The 21,938-nt window shown below is 53.5% G+C and overlaps 9 protein-coding genes across 9 annotated transcripts; 5 read left to right on the forward strand and 4 right to left on the reverse strand.

Moving 5' to 3' along the window:
- Positions 1-1,265: 1,265 nt before the first annotated feature.
- CTAM01_07159 (uncharacterized protein) lies at positions 1,266-1,445 on the reverse strand (the record flags this gene model as incomplete). The annotated part of the gene is made up of 2 exons (XM_060523184.1): positions 1,266-1,386; positions 1,423-1,445. The coding sequence occupies 2 exons, from the start codon at positions 1,443-1,445 to the stop codon at positions 1,266-1,268; spliced, it is 144 nt and encodes a 47-aa protein (XP_060382315.1).
- Positions 1,446-3,700: 2,255 nt separating this feature from the next.
- Positions 3,701-4,815, forward strand: CTAM01_07160 (uncharacterized protein; the record flags this gene model as incomplete). Its single annotated transcript, XM_060523185.1, has 3 exons — positions 3,701-4,072; positions 4,189-4,257; positions 4,390-4,815. Coding segments are annotated over 3 exons (867 nt in total), but the record flags the coding sequence as incomplete, so codon positions are not given.
- A 704-nt stretch (positions 4,816-5,519) lies between these two features.
- CTAM01_07161 (uncharacterized protein) lies at positions 5,520-7,394 on the reverse strand (the record flags this gene model as incomplete). The annotated part of the gene is made up of 1 exon (XM_060523186.1): positions 5,520-7,394. The coding sequence occupies one exon, from the start codon at positions 7,392-7,394 to the stop codon at positions 5,520-5,522; it is 1,875 nt and encodes a 624-aa protein (XP_060382317.1).
- A 1,253-nt stretch (positions 7,395-8,647) lies between these two features.
- CTAM01_07162 (uncharacterized protein) lies at positions 8,648-9,662 on the forward strand (the record flags this gene model as incomplete). Its single annotated transcript, XM_060523187.1, has 2 exons — positions 8,648-8,918; positions 8,977-9,662. 2 exons carry the CDS (start codon positions 8,648-8,650, stop codon positions 9,660-9,662), a joined length of 957 nt encoding a protein of 318 aa, XP_060382318.1.
- Positions 9,663-10,509: 847 nt separating this feature from the next.
- CTAM01_07163 (YggS family pyridoxal phosphate enzyme) lies at positions 10,510-11,505 on the forward strand (the record flags this gene model as incomplete). The annotated part of the gene is made up of 3 exons (XM_060523188.1): positions 10,510-10,620; positions 10,738-10,912; positions 10,991-11,505. The coding sequence occupies 3 exons, from the start codon at positions 10,510-10,512 to the stop codon at positions 11,503-11,505; spliced, it is 801 nt and encodes a 266-aa protein (XP_060382319.1).
- A 1,071-nt stretch (positions 11,506-12,576) lies between these two features.
- CTAM01_07164 (uncharacterized protein) lies at positions 12,577-13,800 on the reverse strand (the record flags this gene model as incomplete). Its single annotated transcript, XM_060523189.1, has 1 exon — positions 12,577-13,800. One exon carries the CDS (start codon positions 13,798-13,800, stop codon positions 12,577-12,579), a length of 1,224 nt encoding a protein of 407 aa, XP_060382320.1.
- A 3,144-nt stretch (positions 13,801-16,944) lies between these two features.
- On the reverse strand, positions 16,945-17,640 carry CTAM01_07165 (uncharacterized protein; the record flags this gene model as incomplete). The annotated part of the gene is made up of 3 exons (XM_060523190.1): positions 16,945-17,203; positions 17,277-17,431; positions 17,491-17,640. The coding sequence occupies 3 exons, from the start codon at positions 17,638-17,640 to the stop codon at positions 16,945-16,947; spliced, it is 564 nt and encodes a 187-aa protein (XP_060382321.1).
- A 689-nt stretch (positions 17,641-18,329) lies between these two features.
- On the forward strand, positions 18,330-19,980 carry CTAM01_07166 (uncharacterized protein; the record flags this gene model as incomplete). Its single annotated transcript, XM_060523191.1, has 3 exons — positions 18,330-18,599; positions 18,665-19,491; positions 19,695-19,980. The coding sequence occupies 3 exons, from the start codon at positions 18,330-18,332 to the stop codon at positions 19,978-19,980; spliced, it is 1,383 nt and encodes a 460-aa protein (XP_060382322.1).
- Positions 19,981-20,011: 31 nt separating this feature from the next.
- CTAM01_07167 (V-type ATPase) lies at positions 20,012-21,877 on the forward strand (the record flags this gene model as incomplete). Its single annotated transcript, XM_060523192.1, has 7 exons — positions 20,012-20,107; positions 20,181-20,265; positions 20,324-20,343; positions 20,396-20,431; positions 20,485-20,646; positions 20,701-21,026; positions 21,085-21,877. 7 exons carry the CDS (start codon positions 20,012-20,014, stop codon positions 21,875-21,877), a joined length of 1,518 nt encoding a protein of 505 aa, XP_060382323.1.
- Between the last annotated feature and the right edge of the window lie 61 nt (positions 21,878-21,938).

The following is a 21,938-nucleotide window of genomic DNA, read 5'->3' on the forward strand; positions in this document are numbered from 1 at the left end:
GCGGTCCAATCGATCATCAAATCAGAGCGCCAAGATGAGTTTGTGAGGCTGTTTGGACGGTGGATTGACGAAGGAACTGTCCCCATCCTTTTCGCTCCAAGGCACTCGTTGCTGAAATCCTCAGCGACTATGTACAACTACTGTCGTCTACCAGAATGTTGAGACAGGAGCTGATCATTCATACGAGTGAAGGTGTCTGAATATTCGACCTTGATATCCAAAGTTTGGATGTCGTTCTAGATTCAGGATCGCCGCCGGTCATCTGGGTTATCGGGGACAGGTACTGGAGGGTCAGGCTGAGGCTTGGGATGCGGCTTGTTGTTCTCTTCCATGAGAGAAATACTCCAAGTCGATCGCATCTTTATGTCGATGTTTTGGATAGGATGGTACAGTCCTCTTGCTCAGAGTTTCCGATCAATTCGTACCGTTGTCAAAATGCTAACGTGTGTCCAGAAGAGTAGGGCTGGCCAAACGAGGCAATGAATTTAAATTAGGATGGTACTGTCGGCAGTTCAGAGGGACGAAACCTGAATGATCATAATGACAGAGACGAGCTAGAGAGGACTCAAGAAAACGGACGGACGCCCGACAATTTACATCTTTTCGAAAAGCTTCCTTCGGGGCCTGCCTCGCCTTGCTATACCTACCACCCCGCCCCACCCTCATGAGCAGGCGCTCGAGCGGCGGGATGGGTTGGGTGCGGAGCACGCAAGCCCATTCGAGGACCTCCCAGGTGACTCAAAGACAGGGACATGAGTACATGGTCTTGGTTCTCCTATAGGAGTGTTTGCCGAAGGGGGAGCACGTGGCTTTGAGCAATGAAACCCCTTGATAGTTTGATCAACGGGAGGAAGAACGAGAAGAACGTACATCAACGGGCGGCGGCAACGGGCGCCTCCCAAGATGCCCCTCAGTGTTCTGCCGATATGACAGGCCCGTCCTGAAGTCTACCGATGGCGCACAGGCTCTCCTCTGTCACACTTTCTTTTTATATACCAGGGAATTATCACGGAAAATCATGGGCAGGGGCAGGGATACAAACCCTGCTTGGCCCGTCCAGCTGACGACGATGACAAAACACGAGACCGAATATTGGGAGACAGCGGAACACAAGATATTCAGGGCAGTCCGGGTGGCGTGTCGGCGTGAGTGTTGCCGCGTATTGAGGCTGCGCGTGTGCTATCTCCGTAGTCCTCCTATCGCCAGCGACACGCAGGTCGGTAAGATTCCTGCTCAACAAGGGCATTCAGGGAACACGTCCCGGCCTAGCCGTCAAAGTTGGTTGGGTTCGTTCGGTGAGCGGCAGATCGACTTGTGCGGGGTCCTCGCACATTGGGCTTCGACAGGGAAGGTCTCGAAGAACGGAGGGCAGTTCCGGACATTGGTCAGGATTGTACGGCTTTGACAGGTTGTTTCCCGCAACGCTGAGCCTTCTTGGTCGCCATCGCTGCCCCTCGACTGGAGCTTGTCACCAAGCTTTTGCGTCCTGAAACGACAGGGTCGTGAAAACGGTGACAGGGGTCCTAGCTGGGACTGTGCGGCCCGTGGAATGGATGACAACTACCTCAACAAGAAGACATGGGCTCACACAGCTTGAGGTTTGGAGGAAGCAAGATAGGACTGGGGCCACCCTTTGTTCGAGACTCGTTTGGGGTTGCGTTGTGTAAAGCAAAGGGTGGAATATCGCGTGTCCCTTGCTGTAGTAGGACCAGAACCGATGCGGCGGGTCTTGCATCCGGAAGTTGGTCCGAGAGCCACAACCCGCGGCCCCGTCCCGGTAGCTAGGCCCGGCCACAGGCCGCCCGTGAGCGTCGCAGGCCTCCCGATCATGGCTGTCACGTCCCGCCTTCATCTCTGTGCATCTTCAGGAATGTGAAATTTCCTATTGCAGCCTGAAAACCGATCACACCATCTGATCTGTGGCACAAGAAGAGCTCCTCTTCTGCATGACATCAGCCCAATTTGGAGAAAAACAAGCTGCGGTCTGATGATTGTGGCTGATCAACAATAAGCGGCCGTGCCATTGAAGCATGCGAGCGCGGGATGTCAGGACGGCCCGAGCAACGGACGTTTGCAACCGTCGTATGTGTTTGGCGTTTAATCCCTGGTATGGGCCTTTAATCCATCGAGATTGCTTACAAAGCCGCAGTTGAAAAGCATCCTAATCAATGCCATTGGAACCATTGCCGAGAGAATTGAGACCATTGTCGACAGCAAATAGGGAATCAAGAAGGCCACTACAGCTTGAGCTGAGACTTCGAAGCCGCGCTCCTTGCACCGCCAAACTGCTCCCCACGGAGCTTTCCCACCGGTGAGAACACGATGTCGACGGGACAGGATCGGACACTCTCAAAAGCTTGTATTGTTATTGGGGGACTAGAGACACCCAAGACCAGAAGACTGCAGTAAACGAACGGACATGCGGGAGTGACATCAACGGTCAGACAAAGTCAAAAACAGCCCAGATCTTCACAAATAAGATGTTACAGCCAAATTTACGGCGACTTGGGTTCAGCGTTCCTAGAGCACAAAACAACAAATCTGCGGGAACAAACGTGTATCCATATAATTGCTGGGTTCTGGTGTACAGCGTGCGGAACGCCGCATTGCGTACCTCAACTCACCCATCGACGATGCCCACGCTTCAGCCTCGGTCATCGGGCGAAAGCACCGAGGAACAAGGAGGACAATAATAGGGGCTGGACCGGCTGTGGCAGGCCGGAACGAAAAAACCCCCCAAACCCCCACACTGGAACCCGTTCGAAGATTCCCAGAGTGACAGAGTGTGGACTTGTTTTCGCCAGAAAGTTGTCGACTTGTCTGTCAAAAGAGGGGCAGAGTCGCGCAAATGAGGGGTACTCGGAGCACCCGTGGCACTCTCAACCTCATCATGCAGAGTTGGGAGGAGAGACGAACGGTGAACCCCCAATCCTCCAAGCCACCCCGTACCGGCCCTGTATCATGACTTGCAGCTAGACTAGTCGAAGACTAGCCGATCCATGTATTCCGCACTCTTTCTGCACCGTCAGGGGCTCAGGATGGACCGTCTTTGACCGGATTCGTCGGCGAACCTCCAGCCATTGGTCAGGCGGTGGATGAGCCTCTCTTTTACCGCAACAACCGGACGGGCGCCGGGGACGACCTGCACTGTTTGGACGGGATTCCACAAGTGTTACCTATGAATATGCACTTGCTGAATTGGCTTCTCTCATCGTCCATCCATTGCCCCGCAACCCTTGCCTGCAGGAGCATTGCGGAACGACGGTCCCCCGCAATTGGAATGCACAAGAGGAAATGCATGTGAGGCGGGCGACAATATGAGCGATCCAGAGACAATTGAGCTCCCCGACTGGCTACACCAGCTAGACTGCCGCCTGTGAAACCTTGGACAATCTTGGACAACCTAGGACACCCGTGGAACAGCTCGGCACATGTTGATGTCAGATGGTTTACCCCTCCTCTTGTACAAGAGATGAGGGTATTCCGTATGGTCACTTCGGCCTGAACTCTGGTCTCCCTCTTCTCCAACCTCTCTCCCGTCTTCCATCCATACTTTTCAAATACCAAACCCCTTTGCCTGTATTATCTGTATTAAACATCAACTCTAACGAAAGACCCTTTCTCATTTCCTGTTCAATCCTCACAATTCGAATCCTGCCCCACGTTAGTCTAACTCCCTTCCAATTTCAACATGTGACAGCAAGCTGACCCAGCGAAAAAGGGAAGAGTCCAACCACAACCCGTTCCAGGATTTAGACGAGACGACGACGACGACCGCGACACCGCCAACCTCGACCCGGAAATTCTTACAATGGCACCACTTACGCCCCATTGGACCCAGCCGTCCCACCCGGACATCCAGGATATCGTCAAGGCGAGCGAGACAGAGTTCCTCACCAAGAGCTTCTCTAAGGTCTCTCTGCCGCCTTTTGCAGTTTACGCAAAGATGTCCTTCCCACCGTGCGATCTGGCCGACGAGCCAACCTATGCCACCGTTCAGTGCGGCAAGGCTAAGCACTTGAACCTCAACAGTGACTTGCTGTACATTAACCACTCGTGCGAACCGTCTCTTGTTAGTCATGCCACTAAGAAAGCACAAATGTCTACTTCCAAGTTCCCCCAGAACCTACCCCGGGTCGGGGACAGGGACATCCTGGAAGACGTGAGATTGACAGGTGCTATTAATAGATTTTTGACACGGGCAACTTTAATGTTCTGGCTGGGCCGAAAGGACTTCAGCCCGGCGATGAACTGACGGTGAGTTGTCACATTTCACCCACCGACTCCGGGCAACCTTTGGGCCCGGGGGGGGGGGGGGGGGTTCTACTGTCTCTGAGACTTGGAGAGAGCAATCGGGAAAAGCATCCATTAACGTCGTGTGTCACCCAGTTCTTCTACCCCTCCACGGAATGGCACATGGCCCAGCCGTTCGATTGCTTCTGCGGCACCCCCTCGTGCCGTGGCAAGATCGGCGGCGCACGCGACATGTCCCGCGCCCAGCTGGAGGGTCTCTGGCTCAACGGCCACATCCGCGAGCTCCTTGAGGAGCGCGACTCAGGGGCTCGCTCTGAGAACGACGACCCCACGGCCCAGGCGCTGAGAGATGCCCTGAAGGCCGCCGAGCGCGTCGTCGAGGCAGCCCGCTCTGCCCTGAGGAGCTACACCGAGTCCACCACCGGCAACGGCAACGGAACCCAGCAGCAACAGCATCAGCAGACAGCCAAGAACGGCGTCAATGGTTCCAAGGCCGGTCGTAACGGCGCTAGTGCCAGGGAGTTGGGAGGCGAGTTGGGCGGCGACACGCGCTCTGCGTAAAGGGATCGGGCTCTTGTTCTCTTTGCATTCCATCCATCCGTCCGTATGGGTTTTCCTTGAAATCAAAACGGTGATGGGGGGGCGGCTTTGGCTTGGCCCGTGACGTGTAGGAGGGACAACTCAACTTGTCTTCTTCGCACTCCTTTCTTTGCGTTGTTTTTTCCTACCTTTTTCATGCGATATTCAACACTCGCTTTTTCTTCTAAATGCAACTACGATGCAAATAAGAGGTCCGGATGGGAACCTGAAGATGAAATGAGATGGCGGAGTTGAGAATCATAGAAATTAGTATGGGGGACAAGAAAAAACAGAGGGTGTTGGTGGAAGACATGGTGAGGTAGCCGTTATAAATATCATTCCTACAACCAAATGTCTTGATGACCGCGAATGTCACAAATGTCGAAGCAAACACCATTTGGCCATTTCCCATGATCTTTTGCTTGCTTTTTTTTATCATGTTTCTTTGATTCTGGACTCTACACGGGAACGAACATAATTCTCTAAAACTCCAGATGCCCTCATACCAGACCCGTACAACCCATTGGGAAAAAACAAGTACACCGCGAATACAGTCATACATAGTGTCACACGCCGATTCCCACGGCGTTTTATACTACAACAATCCGAGTACCAGTTTTCTCTCTGGTAGAACCACCACTTTCGGTTTCTGTTTTTGACCCTTCTCGTGAGGACGTCATCCGTCCTTACGGCTTCTTATCCTTATCCATCCAGCGATCACCCCAACTCGTACGGCGTCCCTTCTCGGTACCGACGCCGCCGACGTACTGGCTCTCGTTCTCCTCCCACTCCTTGCGCTCGACGATACGACGAGCCAGGAACGCACGCGCAAACTTCCACGACTCGGTGTCCGCCAGGTTCCACGCCTCGACGGCCCCACGGATAGAAAGCTCGCGCGCGTCCTTGGTCTTGCCCATATCGCGGGCTCTCTTGAGCAGGGGCTTCTCCTTGTCTAGCTCCTCGGCGGTCGGGATGGATCCGTCGGCGGGGTCGTGCTTGGGCTGCGGGCGGCGCTCGGGGCCGGGGACGGGGGTCTGCGATGTGCCGTCCGTGGCGTTGTGGGGGATGGCGAAGCCAAAGTGCCAGTCGAGGTCCTTGGGGAGGTCCTTTTCGGCCGTGAGCCAGAGGGAGTGGGCGGTCGCGAACTCGCCGGCGACGGCCTCCTTGAACTTGAGGACGCGCGGGGCGCTGCCGATGCCGACGCCAAGGAGCTCCGTGGTTACGGCGCCAAGCCAGGCATCGCGCTCGGATTTGCGGCGGAGCCAGGGGATCTCGATCGTGTCCTGGAGGTTGGCGAGGAGGGCGGTGGTGTAGGGGTGCGGCACGGTGCCGATGGTGTAGAGGGTCGAGGTGTTGCGGTAGCGGGGAGGGGTCGAGACGTGCATGGGTTGCGCGGGGACGCAGGGCTTGCACTTGGGACTGTTGGGCGGGCAGGAGGACGGCATGGGCGAGTCGGGGCACATGGAGAGGTCGCCGGCGAGGTCCCAGGCGTTCTTGATCAGGTTTGTCATGTGTTGAGGCAGAGGCTTGAGGACGGCTATGCCATCTGAGAAGACGTTCTGCCAAGTCGTGTGCAGGTGGCCGTTGATGAGGTTCTTGAGGGCCTTGAGGCCGCCGGCACGGTCTGCGGCGATGGCCTCGCCGACCTTGGGGTACTTGTCCTGGATAACCGCAACATCATAGTAGGCAATTGCCTTGGGGTAGTTGTCAATCTTGAAGGTGTCCTCGGTGGCAGCAGCGATGAAGTCCTTGGCCTCCTTGAGCTTGGAGCCGGCCATGGTAGCCTTGATGGCGTTTGTCACCTCCTTCTCGCCGCCGGCAAAGAGACCGTTGTTCAAGTTGTTCCAGCGGGTGAGCTCTGGGTACTCGCCACGGCGAAGGTAAGAGAGGAGGGGATCCTCGTGGGAGCCCATGGGTAGGGTGGTGTGGTAGGCGAGCAAGCCACCGCGCATGTTGTCCCAGGCCAGCCAGCGCATCAGGTCGGTCTTGAGTTCAGCGTCCATCTCCTTGCGCTGAAGCTCGTCGTAGAGCGGGTTCTTCATAGCCTCAGCAGCACTAAGGATGATGGGCTTGAAGCCGCGGGCCCACCATGCGCGGCGCCAAAGGAGAAGGAGCTCGCTCTCGGCATCCTTGCTTGCGGCGTCCTTCTTGATGGTGGTGTCGTAGTAGCAGTAGATGGCCGGGCGAGGCTTGAGGGGAGGCAGTAGAGAGCGCTCCTCGTCGAGGGTCAACGAGGAAGAGAAGGGCACTGAGAGCCACTTCCAATCCGCCCACCAGGAGGACTCGCCGTACGTATCATTTTGTTGACGCGGGGGCGGGTGTGATGGAGACTTGAAAGGGTTCAATCGGCTCGAGGCGCCGAATGGGTTCTTCAAGGCTGAGGGTATCGAGAACTTGTGGTCGGTGTACTTTGATAGGCTCGGGCCAGCGGGGATGGCGCTCGGGAGGGTGAAGATAAGGGAGAAGACGGCGAAGATGGAGATGCTGACGAGGAGGAAGGAGATGCGTCTTGCGCCGATGCGGGGGAGCGGCCGCCCAAATATCATGTGTTGCTTAGGCATGATGGGCGAGCTAGACGTAATCGACGATGAGGATTCGGGAATTCGGGGCCTTGAAGGGCCGTAGGCCGAGTGGGATGGATCAATTGAGGTTATCGTGGGTCGATGGAGTCAAGTCGAGTCGGTTCGGTTCGTAATGGTCGAGCTCAAGGGTATGACATGTGGACAGGGAGCTCCAACACCAAGCCAAGCCGAAGAACAGACACCTGGCTTGATAAATGAGAGGATGGAGATCAAATCGATCGGAACTACGATAAGGAAAGAAAGTGCAAAAGCGGTTGAAGAAGAGGAATTGACCCTAAGCGAAAGGCGAAAAAAAGTTTAGTTATCAGAAAGGGCCAGGGAGCTGCCCGTGTGAGAGGCGAAAGGTGAAGAACACGCGACAATCGTGGTTGAAGGTTCGTCGTCAATTCAGGCCTCCTCCTCCTTCATCCCTTTTTTTCCTTTCCTATCTCTTTCTCGGGATTGGGGAGCTGACGAAGACACGGTCGGCACACGGCATAAGGCACAGCAAGGGGGAACCTGAAGGCAACAGCAGCACGGCAGGTATCAGCCAACCAACATGCCGTGCAAAAATGACATCCCGTCATCCCGTCATCCCACCCTCCGATCCCCCCTGGAATTTCTGAACGCGTAACTTTACGTGAAGCAAGGATCCTAATGTGGCCGATAAGATAGGTAAGCATTGCTCGTGCCTTATCCGATAGCGATAACAAAGTGGCTAGAGCTTGTGGCGGGGCCAAATTGTCTCATTCGTCTGCTTGCCATCTTCAATGTTCCAGGCATCGCGATGCTTCATCCACCTAATGTCTATTCTCATGCCCATATGCTCATTTAATCCGTAATGAGCGCTGTATCTTTCTTCAAATGAGTCAGCTGTTTGCAAATCATATGCTCTGTACAGACTCTTCGCGACCTCGACTACACAAAGTCTTGGCTGGCGCGTTCGTATTGCTGTAGCCCAGCGGCACAGCGTACCTATTCTCAGCCAGCATCGTGTCTACCAACCATTCAATTAGCCTAAGAAGCGTTCATTTCATTGCAACGTTCTTTCTAGCACCCTTGCTGAGGTACATGCGTCTCAGGATTGATGCCTCAATCAGGCCTAGTCAAGGCAGATTCGAGATGAGTCGCAAAGCCCCAAAGTCCCCTGAGCAAACGGCACAGTAATCGTTGGTCAAAATGCATATCATGAGGCGTTTGTTTCCTCTGGCAGATCCTGTTCGGTTCTGTTGCTATTTTCTTCATCTCTCGTTATGTTGTGTCTCTGCCAGCTTTCGCTCTGCCGAGCGCTCTTTGGAATACTTTCTTTCACGATACTACCCGTCCAAGCTGCCTACTTCACCGAACCGCCAAGTTTTGAACTTGACCGAAGTGGTGGCCGTGTGACGGTCCCGGATCTCAACAGCACTTACGTGCTGGGACAAAAGGTTCACATCACATGGGAGGTCCCAACTGTGCCATGGATCTCTCTGAGTCTAGTGCACTGGGGACAGGATGCCGGCATAGCTGTGGCGTCGTTTATCAGTAAGGACGATGTTGCGAGGTGCTTCAACTTGGCAATACTAACTGAAACCTTGCGAAGCCAATGATAGAAACAATGGGTATTATACCTGGTACATTGGAGAAAAAGATGGCATCACGGAGGAGACCATAGCCACAAACCCCAACTTCGCTCTAAGACTCATCGACCCAACCGGCAATTACACTCAGACTGATGCGCCTGCGGGCTTCATTGGCAACGCACTGCAAAGTCGCGGCTTCGTCGTCAAAGCGAACGCAACATCCGAGCCAGCGACGGAGTCGGCCGTCCCTTCAGCGGGCTCATCGAGCCTCTCCACCAGCGCCGTGGCCGGCATCGCGGTAGGATCCGCAGCGGTCGGAGCTCTGCTTGCAGCGGCTCTCTGTTTCTGGTTCCTGCGCCGACGCAGCCGGCCGGCCTATGCTGCAAACACGGGAAACCAGGCTCGCCATCCCACGCCGACGCTCTATCCCGTTGTACACCAGCAGATGCGCCATGATTCGGCATACGCCAGCCCAAACTCGTCCGGCGACCACATGTTTGTGGTGCCGCCGGCGCGTCAACTGTCGCATCAGACTAGTAATGTGAGTCCGATCAGCAGGCGGCAGACTCCTCCGCCGTCGTACCCGTCGCCTGTGGACGAGTACCAGCATCCGAGGACGGAGCTGTCTGGTGTCCGGGAGCCTCAAGAGGTGCCGGCGACGAACTCAAGGGGCCGATCAGAACTTTCGGGATCTCAGAGAGCTTGAACTAGTAGGGCGAGACATGGTGATTCTTTGCATGATGGGTGCGGACAGGGATTTCACCTTCAAGAGGACAGCAGCGACGATCTGTGAGAGGAGCTAAATGGACGCAGGGGTTAGCAGCATACTAATGAGAGTTTCAATATAACATAGTCACTAATACTAACTTAATTCTTTCCAGCTGCCAAGCTGCCAAGCTGTCCTCCAGCTAGTATAGTATAAAGGAGTGACAGTTGTCTAACCTCACGATTGAATGACTTGAGGAGACCAAGGGTTTTCGTTCAGATTTTGACCCTGGGTTTGTGAAGTGAAGACTTTTGTCGACAATATGGATGCGATCATCTAAGATATCATAGAATCCCACCAGAATTCATTTCCCACTGATCATCACAAGAGCGATGCATTTTAGAAGTTGATTAATCTCACCTGCGAAGATACGCTCTGACGTCGCCGCTCTTCAGTCTGAGTGTACTCCAAGGAACAGCCAATCTTTCAAATGGGATTCTTCTAAGGATTATTCAGATCAAAAAGTTCACTCGAGTTAGCTGAATTCGTGACAGTGAAGAAACCTCTAAGTGACAAAAGACAATCAAGGTTGTTGAATGAGTCTAAGACAGGGGAGTAGACTCTAACTCCATCTCCATTACTCCGCACTCTGTTGCGCAGATGGTCAGCCCCATATTTGTTAGCGCAACTATGGCCCGTCTCCGAAGACGCTGGCAGTTCAATGACTCTGCAATTCAACCTCACCTCAACTTTCATAGCCAAAAACTCCGTACCTCGTCTCACCTCACTCACTGTCTCATTCACAAAGCCCTTACTCATCGATACGACGACCCCGGTAAACCCTGCAATGACCGACGCCCAACCTGAGATGAAGATTGATCCCTCGAGAGCAAAGGCTCTGGTTTCGCAGCTTCAGTCTGTCCAGGAGCGCGTGACCGCCGTCGCTGCGGGGCGAAATGTGAGTCGTCACTCTGTATACTTCCCGGAAACGCTGTCGGGGAATCAGGGAGAATCTCTCTTCACAACGATGTGGAGTATGTTTTGTGCGAGATGGATTCTGATTCAGTGACAATAGGTTCGGTTAGTGGCAGTCTCAAAGCTGAAGCCAGCCAACGATATCCTGGCGCTGCACCAGCAGACCACACCGCCGCAGGTGCATTTCGGCGAGAACTACGCCCAGGAGCTGGGCCAGAAGGCGGAGATGCTGCCCAGGAGTATTCAGTGGCACTTTATCGGTGGTTTGCAGTCAAGTAAGTGTTTCCTCAAAGACTCATGCGCTCCTCGCCCTCCCCTACGTAGTTCTGAGGTAGTTGACGCTTTTCCAATAGCACATGCAAAGAAGCTGGCCAAGATCCCAAATCTCTTCTGCGTCTCCAGCGTAGACACCCTTAAAAAGGTCCAGCTCCTCAACGCCTCGCGCGCGGAGCTCATCTCTTCTTCATCAGGCGAAAGCCCCGTGGAGCCGCTCGGCGTGCACGTGCAGGTCAACACCTCGGGAGAGGAGTCCAAGTCCGGCGCCGAGCCGGGCCCGGATACGGTCGCGCTCTGCCGCGCCGTCGAGGAGGAGTCGCCCGCGCTCAAGCTGCTCGGCCTGATGACCATTGGCGCCATCGCGCGGAGCAAGGCGACGACGCCCGAGAACGAGAACGAGGACTTTGTGTGCCTCAAGGAGCAGCGGGATCTGGTTGTCAAGGAGCTGGGCTTGCAGAGGGAGCTGGAGCTGAGTATGGGTATGAGTGAGGACTTTGAGGGCGCGGTGAAGTTGGGTAGTGGGGAGGTTCGGGTGGGAAGTACGATTTTTGGAGAGAGGGGGCCTAAGAGTGAGGCAAAGATTTTGGTCTAGTGGAGTTGGTGTGAAGAGTTTTGGATGTCGAATGACTTTTGGATGAGGCTGGATGAATGTGATGGAGAAAGTTGATACACATTGGCTGTGGGGAGGCGAGGTGAGTTCTGGGCCAGGAATGATGCGGTCTACAACCTGCCCCGAAGTAGTGTTCACACGTATTGATGACGAAGATAGATATACAAACCAAGTCACTAGCGTTATGGCGTTCATCCACCCCCTTTCTTCTAGAAGGGAGGCGAATAACTCCATAAGTCTGCTTCGAGTAGTAGCTGACTTGGAGAGAGGAGATAGATGTAGGCGCTTTGCACCATCTCCATTTTTACTCGTCCTCAAGCTTTCGGAGTACGCGGCCTCATTTTTCATATGACTCTGGAACTGTTCTTGCCCTCCACTCTCGCTCTTGATTGCTTTTCATCACTACGAACGATTTTCCTATTCATTTCTCTCCTCTCATTCATACAAGTTCTCCAGTGCCATACCGAGCAGCATGAACGCGCTAGATCCTCCAGACACATGCTAGGCCTGTCATTCTCACGGCGTCAGGGAAGTCTCATATTTGAGCCTCTGAGAATCAATAATCTGCCAAGTGGGCGGCTGAACAAGAGAAGCAGCACAATAGATAGGATTGAGGCTAGCTATGACACTCAGTCACCTCACGACAAGGAGACGGACAATAGTGGGGGATAGGATTCATCCTGTGTTAGCGGGAAAGCGTGTTAGTACACCGAGGATCATTTTTTTAATGGGTTTATATTGAGTATATAAACCCGAACGAACGAAGTAGAGTTAAACCGATCGGCCTAACTCGAAATGTAGGAACTCAAGCGAGAACCCAAGACCAGAACTCCTTTGAACGCCCTCCGACCTGTGGTGTCTTATTGCACCGGGTATATCATCCAAGGAGAATCCAAACTCCAGACAATGCTCCCGAAAGCATGGTGCCTTTTTTTCACCGGGCATTCATGCCGTCACTGCCCTCCCTTCTTTTGGGAGTGGCTTTCTCTCTCCACTCCTCATACCAGAGAACCCCACACCCACAGACTCCCCGTTCCCAATACCTTCCTTCGCTTAAAGGTGTTGGGCAATGATCCCATCGACCTCATCTGCCAGGACTTGGTAGATGTAGTCTTGCATGTCCGTAACGAACACAGCGTTGATCTTGGCGTCGAAACTGGGGAACTCCGGATTGCTGTCGAATAGTTCGTCGGTCAAGCGGCAGCCATCACACCAGAGATAGTAGTCTTGTTGCGTGAGCATCACCATGAGCTTGGCCAGAGTGTTCGTCATTTGCTTGGCCTGCTGACCGACTTGTACCAAGCGACTTCGGTATCCCGGAAGCTGGTTCGTCGAAGGATCACTTGTACGCAGGATATCCTGAATTCGCCAGGGCTCGATCGGGATGCCCCTTCTGCGGTGAACTTCAAGAGTTGCAGCGGCTCCAGCCGCGACTTGGCCGAGTTCTTCTGGCCCGTTACACTTCTGACGGAAGTGGTGGCAGATCTGAGCGAGCCTGACGAGATGGGCGTTGAGGGCAACACGAAGGCTCTCGTACTTGTCGATGGTGGTCTTGCTGGTGCGGCCATCTCTCCCGTCAATCTCGCACGCCGTTCCGCTCTTTTGGCACTTGGAACAGGCGTGGCCGGGGCTCCCGTCGCACTTTGTCTTCTTCCTGCGGCACGACTTGCAGGAGAAGGCCCTGACGGCGCGAGCAGGCTTGTCTGGCGTGGCCCCCTTTGGCCTGCGCGGGGCTTTGGCTTTGCCGTTGCCGTTGCCCTTTCCTCTTTTCTGGACTCTTGCGTCCTGATTGTTTGGGCCGAGGACGTCTCTAACGACATTGTCGTCGCCGAAATCCACGTCGAATTCCTGAGCGAATATGCTGTCGGCGGCGGGAGCTTCGGGCGCGAAGAAGGGCCCAGGAGGGACAGGGACAGGAGCGGGGAGAAGAGCAGGGTCAATTGAATATGGCATTTGCTCTTGGAAGTTAAATCCACCGCTGTTGCTGGCGTCCATGCCTCCTGCTGGGCCTGATTCATTGGCGTATACTCCGGCGCCTTGGACGATACCAGAGGTGACAGTTCCGTCCAAACCTTGTGGGGAGGTCGAATTAGACAGGCTGGAGACCATCTCGCTGAATTGGTTTTGGATATCCTCGCTCTCCCAATCAATGTCAATGTCTTGGGAGTTATGAGGCACGACCTCGTTAAGACTTTCGTCCCAGACGTGAGTGACCGGGTAGTACGCCGGATTCATCTGGTAGTCCTGGGGATTCATCTGGTATTCCTGGGAATTCATCGTGTTTGTTGGTTGTAATGAGTATATGATGAGAGGAGTTGTAGTTCAATTGGATTGATGAATGTATGCCAGATGAACTGTAGTGTGATGAAGACTAGAGAAGCTGACAACCACAAGACAGAGGAATGCTTGGCACTTTATAGGAGACAGGAAGAAGCAGAAGCTACAGAGGTTCACGATGCTCCCGCACCCCGGGAAGCATAATTTGAAGAGGATGTATCTCCGGCGATGTCTTTTTGGCTAATGTACACGTCCATGAAGCAAAATGGCGGCAAGTAGAGGGGTTCAGGAGTGTAAAACAGCCACTCGGTGACTGGATTCTGGAGGCAAATACCCGGGCGTCCAGGCACAGGAAACACAGTTCGGAGTGGGAGCGGTAACCTCGAAGACATTTCTGTCCGGGTAAGTGTTCTGGGCATAAGTCACTTGAGGTACCAAAGAATGGTAAGAGGGGATTGGGCACGGTCTGAGGAGTCTGGTGGCGAGTAGAGCAATTGACGCGGAGATAGAGTGAGTTGAGAATGTGAGGCTTGAGGATTCGAGAGCTTGAGGATTACGGACATTGCGGTTCGTTGAGGGAGGTGTACACGACTTCAGAGCATTGGATATATTTCTTGTTAGTATACAGATGCCATTGCTAGATGCTGAAACACAACGGTATTAATTGATTCTCTGTTCTGCCAACTTGGACGAGATTCATTGCACTTTTATTCGTTGTAATACCAATTTCAAGACGATGGATTGACATCAGTCACACAGGAGTGGGCGATGGTCGAGGCAATGAGCATCCGGACTGCCCGCACCTCTTTAGACCATTGAGGGCTGGAGTCATTGTCGTTCCATGGTTAGACACGCAGCCACTCCGGGCTGCCAGACGCAAAGACCAAGAGTACAAACTACTCTAGGTACTAATTGACCGTCCATGAAGTCTTTACTGAGCCAATCCTTAGATATTTCAAAGTACTTAGACCTGGAAGACCTAGGCACGGGGTTGCCGAGGGCATTTCATGCTTCCTTTTCTTACAGATAGTTCCACGGAATCCTGGGTGAAAGTCAAAGGGACTGAAGAGCTTGATGTCCAGTTGACCAAGCCATCAGCACTGACACTTAACCGGACTTTGAATGTGTTCGCTTCTGCGTTGGTCCTACTGTGCGGCTCAGCAGAGGAAAACGAAAGTCCGGTTCTCAACCGTGTAAGTCGGTGTAAGTGGTCCGTGTAAGTGAGCCGTGTAAGTGAAAAGTCAATAGAGTGTCGTCGAATGGTCGCCTGGGGCAGCGAAAATAAGGTTTCGGTTGAGTCAATTGGGTGCGCTGTGCCTGAAGATCCGCCCCACGAACACCCATAGGGCCGGCCGTCTCACTGGGTTGGCCAATGACATCTCCCCTACGCCGCCTGACAGATGCACCAAATGCCTGGTTCAACTGCTTTTCGCCTACTGCCGTACCTTAATTCTACTTTCGCTGTTCTCGTTTATCGCAACTTTCTACGTCCTTTCCTTTTAATTCTACGCCGTTTGAAGCGTAGCACCAAACAAATCTCCTCATATCGTCTATGAGAGGCAACCTGAAGAGGAGTGTGAAAGCCAGGGCCTCTTAATTCATCGGAGATAGCAAGAAGAATCTGCACACCATGTTGGCCTGCACTGTTGCACTGTGGCTATGTGAGCAAGAAGGCGGCGATAGAGCGGAAGTAATCTTGGCCACTGTGTTAAACACACTAAGAACCGAATTCTGAGGAACCCGGAAGGGTAGGTACCTGGACATGGAGGGTGTCTTTCTTCAGGTACCTCACGCTGGAGCGTTCGTCCAGGTATGAGAGTAATTTTTTCGAAACTTCACTTCCCGGACGGAGAAGTGGCGGCGTTGCTCCTCTCCCCGGCGGGAAGCAGATGCCAGATACTGGAGCGGAAGCAAATGGCCGGCCAGGTAGCCAAAACTGGGATACCCAGCTGCGCCCCCAAGTGTTTTGTGTCTTCCATGGGCTCTTAGATGACAGAAAGACTGGAAAGCCGATGCCAAAGCTATGGGTAGAGAGGTTTCATGAAGGCTATTGTTGGAATCTCGTGATTCTGGATTAGCTTTCGTGGTGATTATTGCCTTGATCAACAGCCATAGCTCACATATACAGGGACAGGGGAGGAAGTGAGCTCTGAAGTCTACTGTTGGAGGACTCTGCTAGCATCACACGTCCGGCAATCAAACAATCGGCGAATATCGTCTACCTCACCTGGAATGATGTTGAGAACGGTTGTAGAATTCTTCCTCTTACAGCCTGAACACCGTCACCAGTGGCATAGCCAAATGATAAATGACATACGGAGCACACTAGGACTGTCCATGAAGCCAAGAGCATTGCCCATATCCTCAACCACTGGTCGACACTCTTTTGTTGGTGATGGGCGACAGCAGAGCATGAGTATTAGACGGTAATAAAATACTGTGAGTCTCGCTTATGTCAATGAGTTCTAGACCAGTACATATTTGATACGGAATGCCAATCGAGCCCTGTTGCTTGCCATAATTCGTCATCCTCAAGGCCAATTGTCTATCCAACCCAGGCTGTATCCCACTTATGGAGAGGTAGTTACAGCCCGTTCCGATCCCGTCCCGATGTTGAAGGTCAAGACTCCTCGGCGGCAGCCTCGCTGTAAGATGGGCAACGGTCATAGTCAGTGACGATAAGGTTATCATGAGGAAGCTCATGTGGAGTCTGAAAGTATTGACCCACAATCCTTTCCTTACCCTTACTGCTTGACCAGCAGCACAGAAGACCCGAGTCAACGATAATGGTTAAGGAGTCATGGAAGTTTCCTAAATGATGTCTCTAGATGCTAATTACATGTCAAACCATTTCAGAATCGGATGGTTTCCAGAAGTGAAGACTCTGCAGTCGCCAAAATGAGCATGAGTTGGGTGTTCTTTGGATAGTGGAAAGAGATGTCGATGTTCTCATTTACGGTGCGAAGTATTGAGATCTGGGTAGATCAGTCAAGCTACGTGTAACTCAATTGACTTGGAAGTATGACATGGCGTCACTTGAACGCGATTCAATTCGTTTTCGTTTCGTTATTAAGCTATGGAAGCAATGTGATGATTGTGCTGATATTAGATCGAACTGATTCCTTCCAACAGCATCCCCTTATCTCATAGCAAGGGTAAAAACAGGCCAACAGCGACAGCTACAATCGGAAAGGCCACTGGAACTCTCAACGCCCCCGCAGCACCATCAGGACCGCTGCCCCCCGAAGTAGCCGTTGTAGTTCCCTCGGCGGTTGTGGTGGCCAAAGTCTGGAACGGGTAAGAAAAGTTGACTACAGCCGAGATACCAGGGCAGACACCCTCGAGAAGCTGCTTGGTGTACAAATTTTCTGCCTGGGATGGACAGACAAGAGACAAGCATACGCTAGCTTAGGCATGAGCATAACTACTACTTCGCAACACATCGTGGAAAGTCGAAGAATGGGAGGGATACTCACCGTGCGATACTCTTGTGTGCTGGACATAAGCAATCGGTCAAGACTCCGACGGCATCCGATGCGTCGTTTCTTTGAGGGTTCTGGTCACGTACGGTACGCAGCTTTTCGACCAGAACTGGTCCAGTATGACGGAGTTTGTGCAAGAAGAGTAGAGTCTGGATACTTTCGTTAGTCACTTGCTTTTGGTGACTGAGTAAATTGGAGGATATCATACATCCATGGCCTGATTAGGCCTCTGGTGGTACACTCCTCGTCCCAGGGGGTGATCCGCGGTTTTGATGGCCCGGCCAATGTGGGCATGATACCAGGCACCGACTGCGTCTGTATCGCTGTCTGTCCCGAGACAAGTTGAGGCATGAGCCATATGAAGAGAGTGAGAAGAGGCAGGAAAGCCCTATTTACTGGATGGTTGAATTTTTCCATCGTGGGCATGGAGGTTTGAAGCATGATAAGGTGCAGATTGCATGTAGGCGTTTAGAGAAGGCTCACGCAGAATGACTACCTTACTGCAAGACGCCTCGAGAGAGTAGTTGCCCTCTACGGCGCAGCTCGCCACGCGCGTACGCGATTATTGAATGAAACACAAACATCTAGACTGCCCACGAGACTATTAGACTACCTGGGGAAACCGCACTCGGTCCAATACGCTACACTCTGCTTGCTGTGCCGCCCAGTTGCATCTCAGGATCATGGCTAAATGGTGTACGCCAATCTTGAGCGCGAAAGGCCCTGGTCTAATCTCGTATATTGATTCATACTGAAAGATGATGCAGACTTTGACAAACAAACGTAGGCGACTGGGAGATAGTAGAGATTTGTGTTTTGCAATACGCCATTATGCCATTGAGATGTAGGAATGCGGTTGCGCTTGAGACGTTGGGCTAACACGGGTATTGACCAGCTGGGTCCAGGCGGCGCCACCTGTCCCTGGCCGAGGCATTGTGGAAGCCGACGATATGCGGCCAAGCTCCCCATGCCCCAGCTCTTCTCCAAGGTCTCTGTAACTTGCCGATCGACCCCTCGTTGCCATTCCTCATTCAATTCAACCTCAAAATGCTTGCCATTCGCCCATCAGTCTGTAGGGCGTGCCGAAAGGCCCAGATCCGCCCGGCGAGAGCGTTCGCAACCGCCAGCGGTCCCATCCAGCAGCCGCCCCGCGACAACTATGTGAAGCTCGTCGAGGTCGGTCCTCGCGATGGCCTCCAGAACGAGAAGAAGACGATACCCCTTGCGACCAAGATCGAGCTGATTGAGAGGCTCGCCAAGACTGGTGTGTCTACAATTGAAGGCGGCTCCTTTGTCTCGCCGAAATGGGTTCCCCAGGTAAGCTTACCCAAGTGGCCTGATGAATCTTGGGATCAGTGTTACTGACGGTTGAACGGTTACAGATGGCCAATTCAAGCGAAATTCTCGAGCACCTCCTCACCCGAAAGGTCTCCTCTCCAGCCCAAACATCATACTCATTTCTTGCACCGAATATCAAGGGTCTGCAGAACGCCCAAGCGCTGCTGGCCAAATACCCCGGCGCATTCGCATCACAACTCCAGCCCTCAGCTGATGCTTCGACCCCCGCCGTCGAAGTTGCCGTTTTCGCGGCAGCGACCGAATCTTTCTCGAAGAAGAACCTCAACTGTGACATTGCGACGTCACTAGACCGCTTCCGCGAGGTCATTCGCGAGTCAAAAGCGGCCGGCCTACGCGTTCGCGCATACGTCTCCGTGGTCCTCGGCTGTCCCTTTGAGGGGTACGACGTTGACCCGCACAAGGTCGCCGAGATCTCGACGGAACTGCTGGAGTCAGGCGCCGACGAGGTGTCCCTGGGCGACACCACCGGCATGGGAACCGCTCCCCGGACCAAGGAGCTGTTGAACTGCATGAGGGCTGCGGGAATCCGCAACGAGGATATTGCGATGCACTTCCACGACACGTACGGCCAGGCCCTGGTTAACACGGCTGTGTCTTTGGAGCATGGTATTCGCACTTTCGACAGCAGTGTTGGCGGTCTTGGAGGATGTCCTTACAGCCCCGGTGCGACTGGCAATGTGGCTACGGAAAACATGATTTACTTTATTGAGAGTCTGGGTATGGACACTGGCATTGACCTGGATGCGATGTCTGATATTGGTGCTTGGATCACGGGCGAGTTGAGCAAGGCCAACGACAGCACTGTTGGAAAGGCTGTTTTGGGCGCCAGATCTCGTGAAGCGGCGACAGCGTAGTCTTGAGTTTCTTGAGAATCGAATTGGAGTTTGAGATGCATTTTTCAGTTCTTGTCTTGATCTGTATTATCGCATGAGTTCATTCTGCCCTGAAATGCCCAGGGAAAATGCATTGGAAGAAGGTGAGGTACCTCGTATTACCTTCAGGTTGGAGTGCGGGCAGTCATGTGATGTCACTGCCACAATTCGTGACTGCTAGCGCCCAAGCTGACACTGAGACCGATAATGGCACACTGGGAAGCTCCCAGGCGTCCAAGGCCCGCGCCCCCCAGTCACCAGTGATCTTATCGGCGCCACCTCAGCTTGCCGAGCAGGCTCCACCAAGACGAAGCAAGCTCCAGTGCAGTGCATTCGACGACACTGCACCGACCTGCCAACCTCCTCCAGCTACGTACATCGCAGCGCCTCGCATCGTCTCCATCAATCCGCCCGCCCACGCCCTTCCTAATCGCCCCCCCTCCGACCCAACACGCATTGTCTTCTAATCCGGCGCTGTCTCGCTGATAGTCAGAAGCAATGAGTGACCCTCGGGAGCCCTCTTACTCCATCGTGCCGAGAATTCGGTACAACACCGTCGGCGGTGTCAACGGACCCCTCGTCATCCTCGAGAATGTGCGTCGTCGCCCAGTCGCGCTGGAGTTCCCGCCAGCGAATTATCTGAGTTAGGCACTGATTCTGCATCTAGGTCAAATTCCCCAGATACAACGAGATTGTCTCCCTGACCCTGCCCGATGGAACCAACAGACAGGGTCAGGTTCTCGAGGCTCGAGGTATTTACACAACGTCATTCCTCTGCTCAATAACATGCGTGCTAACGAACATCTCTAGGTGACCGAGCCGTCGTCCAGGTATGCGAAAACGAGCGATCACACGAGAAACACCGATTGACGATGGAAACAGGTCTTTGAGGGAACATCAGGCATCGATGTTAAGAAGGTATGAGATCATCGCATCTCGACAAATATGACGAGCGCTAAAACTCTAGCCAGACGAAAGTCGAGTTCACCGGCCAGAGCTTGAAGCTTGGTGTGTCGGAGGACATGCTGGGTCGTATCTTTGACGGTTCCGGACGAGCTATCGACAAGGGCCCCAAGGTCCTTGCTGAGGACTACCTCGACATCAACGGCAGTCCCATTAACCCCTTCTCCCGCGTATGTGACGCCCCCGAATATCACACCATGGTCTTGGGTTCTGACACGTTGTAGGAATACCCCGAGGAGATGATTTCGACCGGTATTTCTGCCATCGACACCATGAACTCCATCGCCCGTGGACAAAAGATTCCTATTTTCTCTTCGTCTGGTCTGCCGCACAACGAAATTGCCGCCCAGATTTGCAGACAGGCCAGTTTGGTCCAGAAGCAGGGTGTCACCAACAAGGGTGTCCACGACGGCCACGAGGAGAACTTCTCCATTGTCTTCGGTGCCATGGGTGTCAACTTGGAAACCGCCAGATTCTTCACCCGCGATTTCGAGGAGAACGGCTCTTTGGAGCGTGTCACCCTTTTCCTTAACCTTGCCAACGATCCTACGTGAGTTTTGATATCAGAATGTACCGTAAAGGAATGTGCAGGCTGACAACCATGCCAGTATCGAGCGTATCATCACTCCTCGTCTCGCGCTTACGACCGCCGAATACTACGCCTACCAGCTCGAGAAGCACGTTCTCGTTATTCTTACTGATTTGTCCGCTTACTGCGACGCTCTTCGTGAGGTCTCAGCCGCCCGTGAAGAAGTCCCGGGTCGTCGTGGTTACCCCGGTTACATGTACACGGATTTGTCCACCATTTACGAGCGCGCCGGTCGTGTGGCGGGTCGCAACGGTTCCATCACCCAGGTTCCCATTTTGACCATGCCCAACGAGGATATCACTCACCCCATTCCCGACTTGACGGGTTACATTACGGAGGGTCAGATCTTCGTCGACAGAGGCCTTTACAACCGTGGTATTTACCCGCCCATCAACGTTCTGCCGTCTCTGTCTCGTCTCATGAAGTCTGCCATTGGTGAGGGCATGACCCGCAAGGACCACGGCGATGTTTCCAACCAGCTCTACGCCAAGTACGCCATCGGTCGTGACGCCGCTGCCATGAAGGCTGTCGTCGGTGAGGAGGCTCTGTCAGCTGAGGACAAGCTTTCTCTGGAGTTCCTCGAGAAGTTTGAGCGCCAGTTCATCAACCAGGGCCAGTACGAGGCTCGCACCATTTACGAGTCTCTCGACCTGGCATGGAGCTTGCTCCGTCTCTACCCCAAGGACCTGCTCAACCGTATTCCCGGCAAGGTTCTCAACGAGTTCTACCAGCGTGCGGCCAAGGAGGCCAAGGACAAGGGCAAGCAGAGACAGCAGGTGCAGCAAAACGAGGAGAACCTGATTGACGCATAAGCGGGGACGCTAAATGCGGGTGCTTGATATCCCCCAGAAGTCGGCAACGTAGTAGGACAAC

The sequence above is a fragment of the Colletotrichum tamarilloi genome (genome assembly GCF_030869305.1).
Source record: "Colletotrichum tamarilloi strain Tom-12 chromosome Unknown Scaffold_21.1, whole genome shotgun sequence".
Lineage (NCBI taxonomy): Eukaryota > Fungi > Ascomycota > Sordariomycetes > Glomerellales > Glomerellaceae > Colletotrichum > Colletotrichum tamarilloi.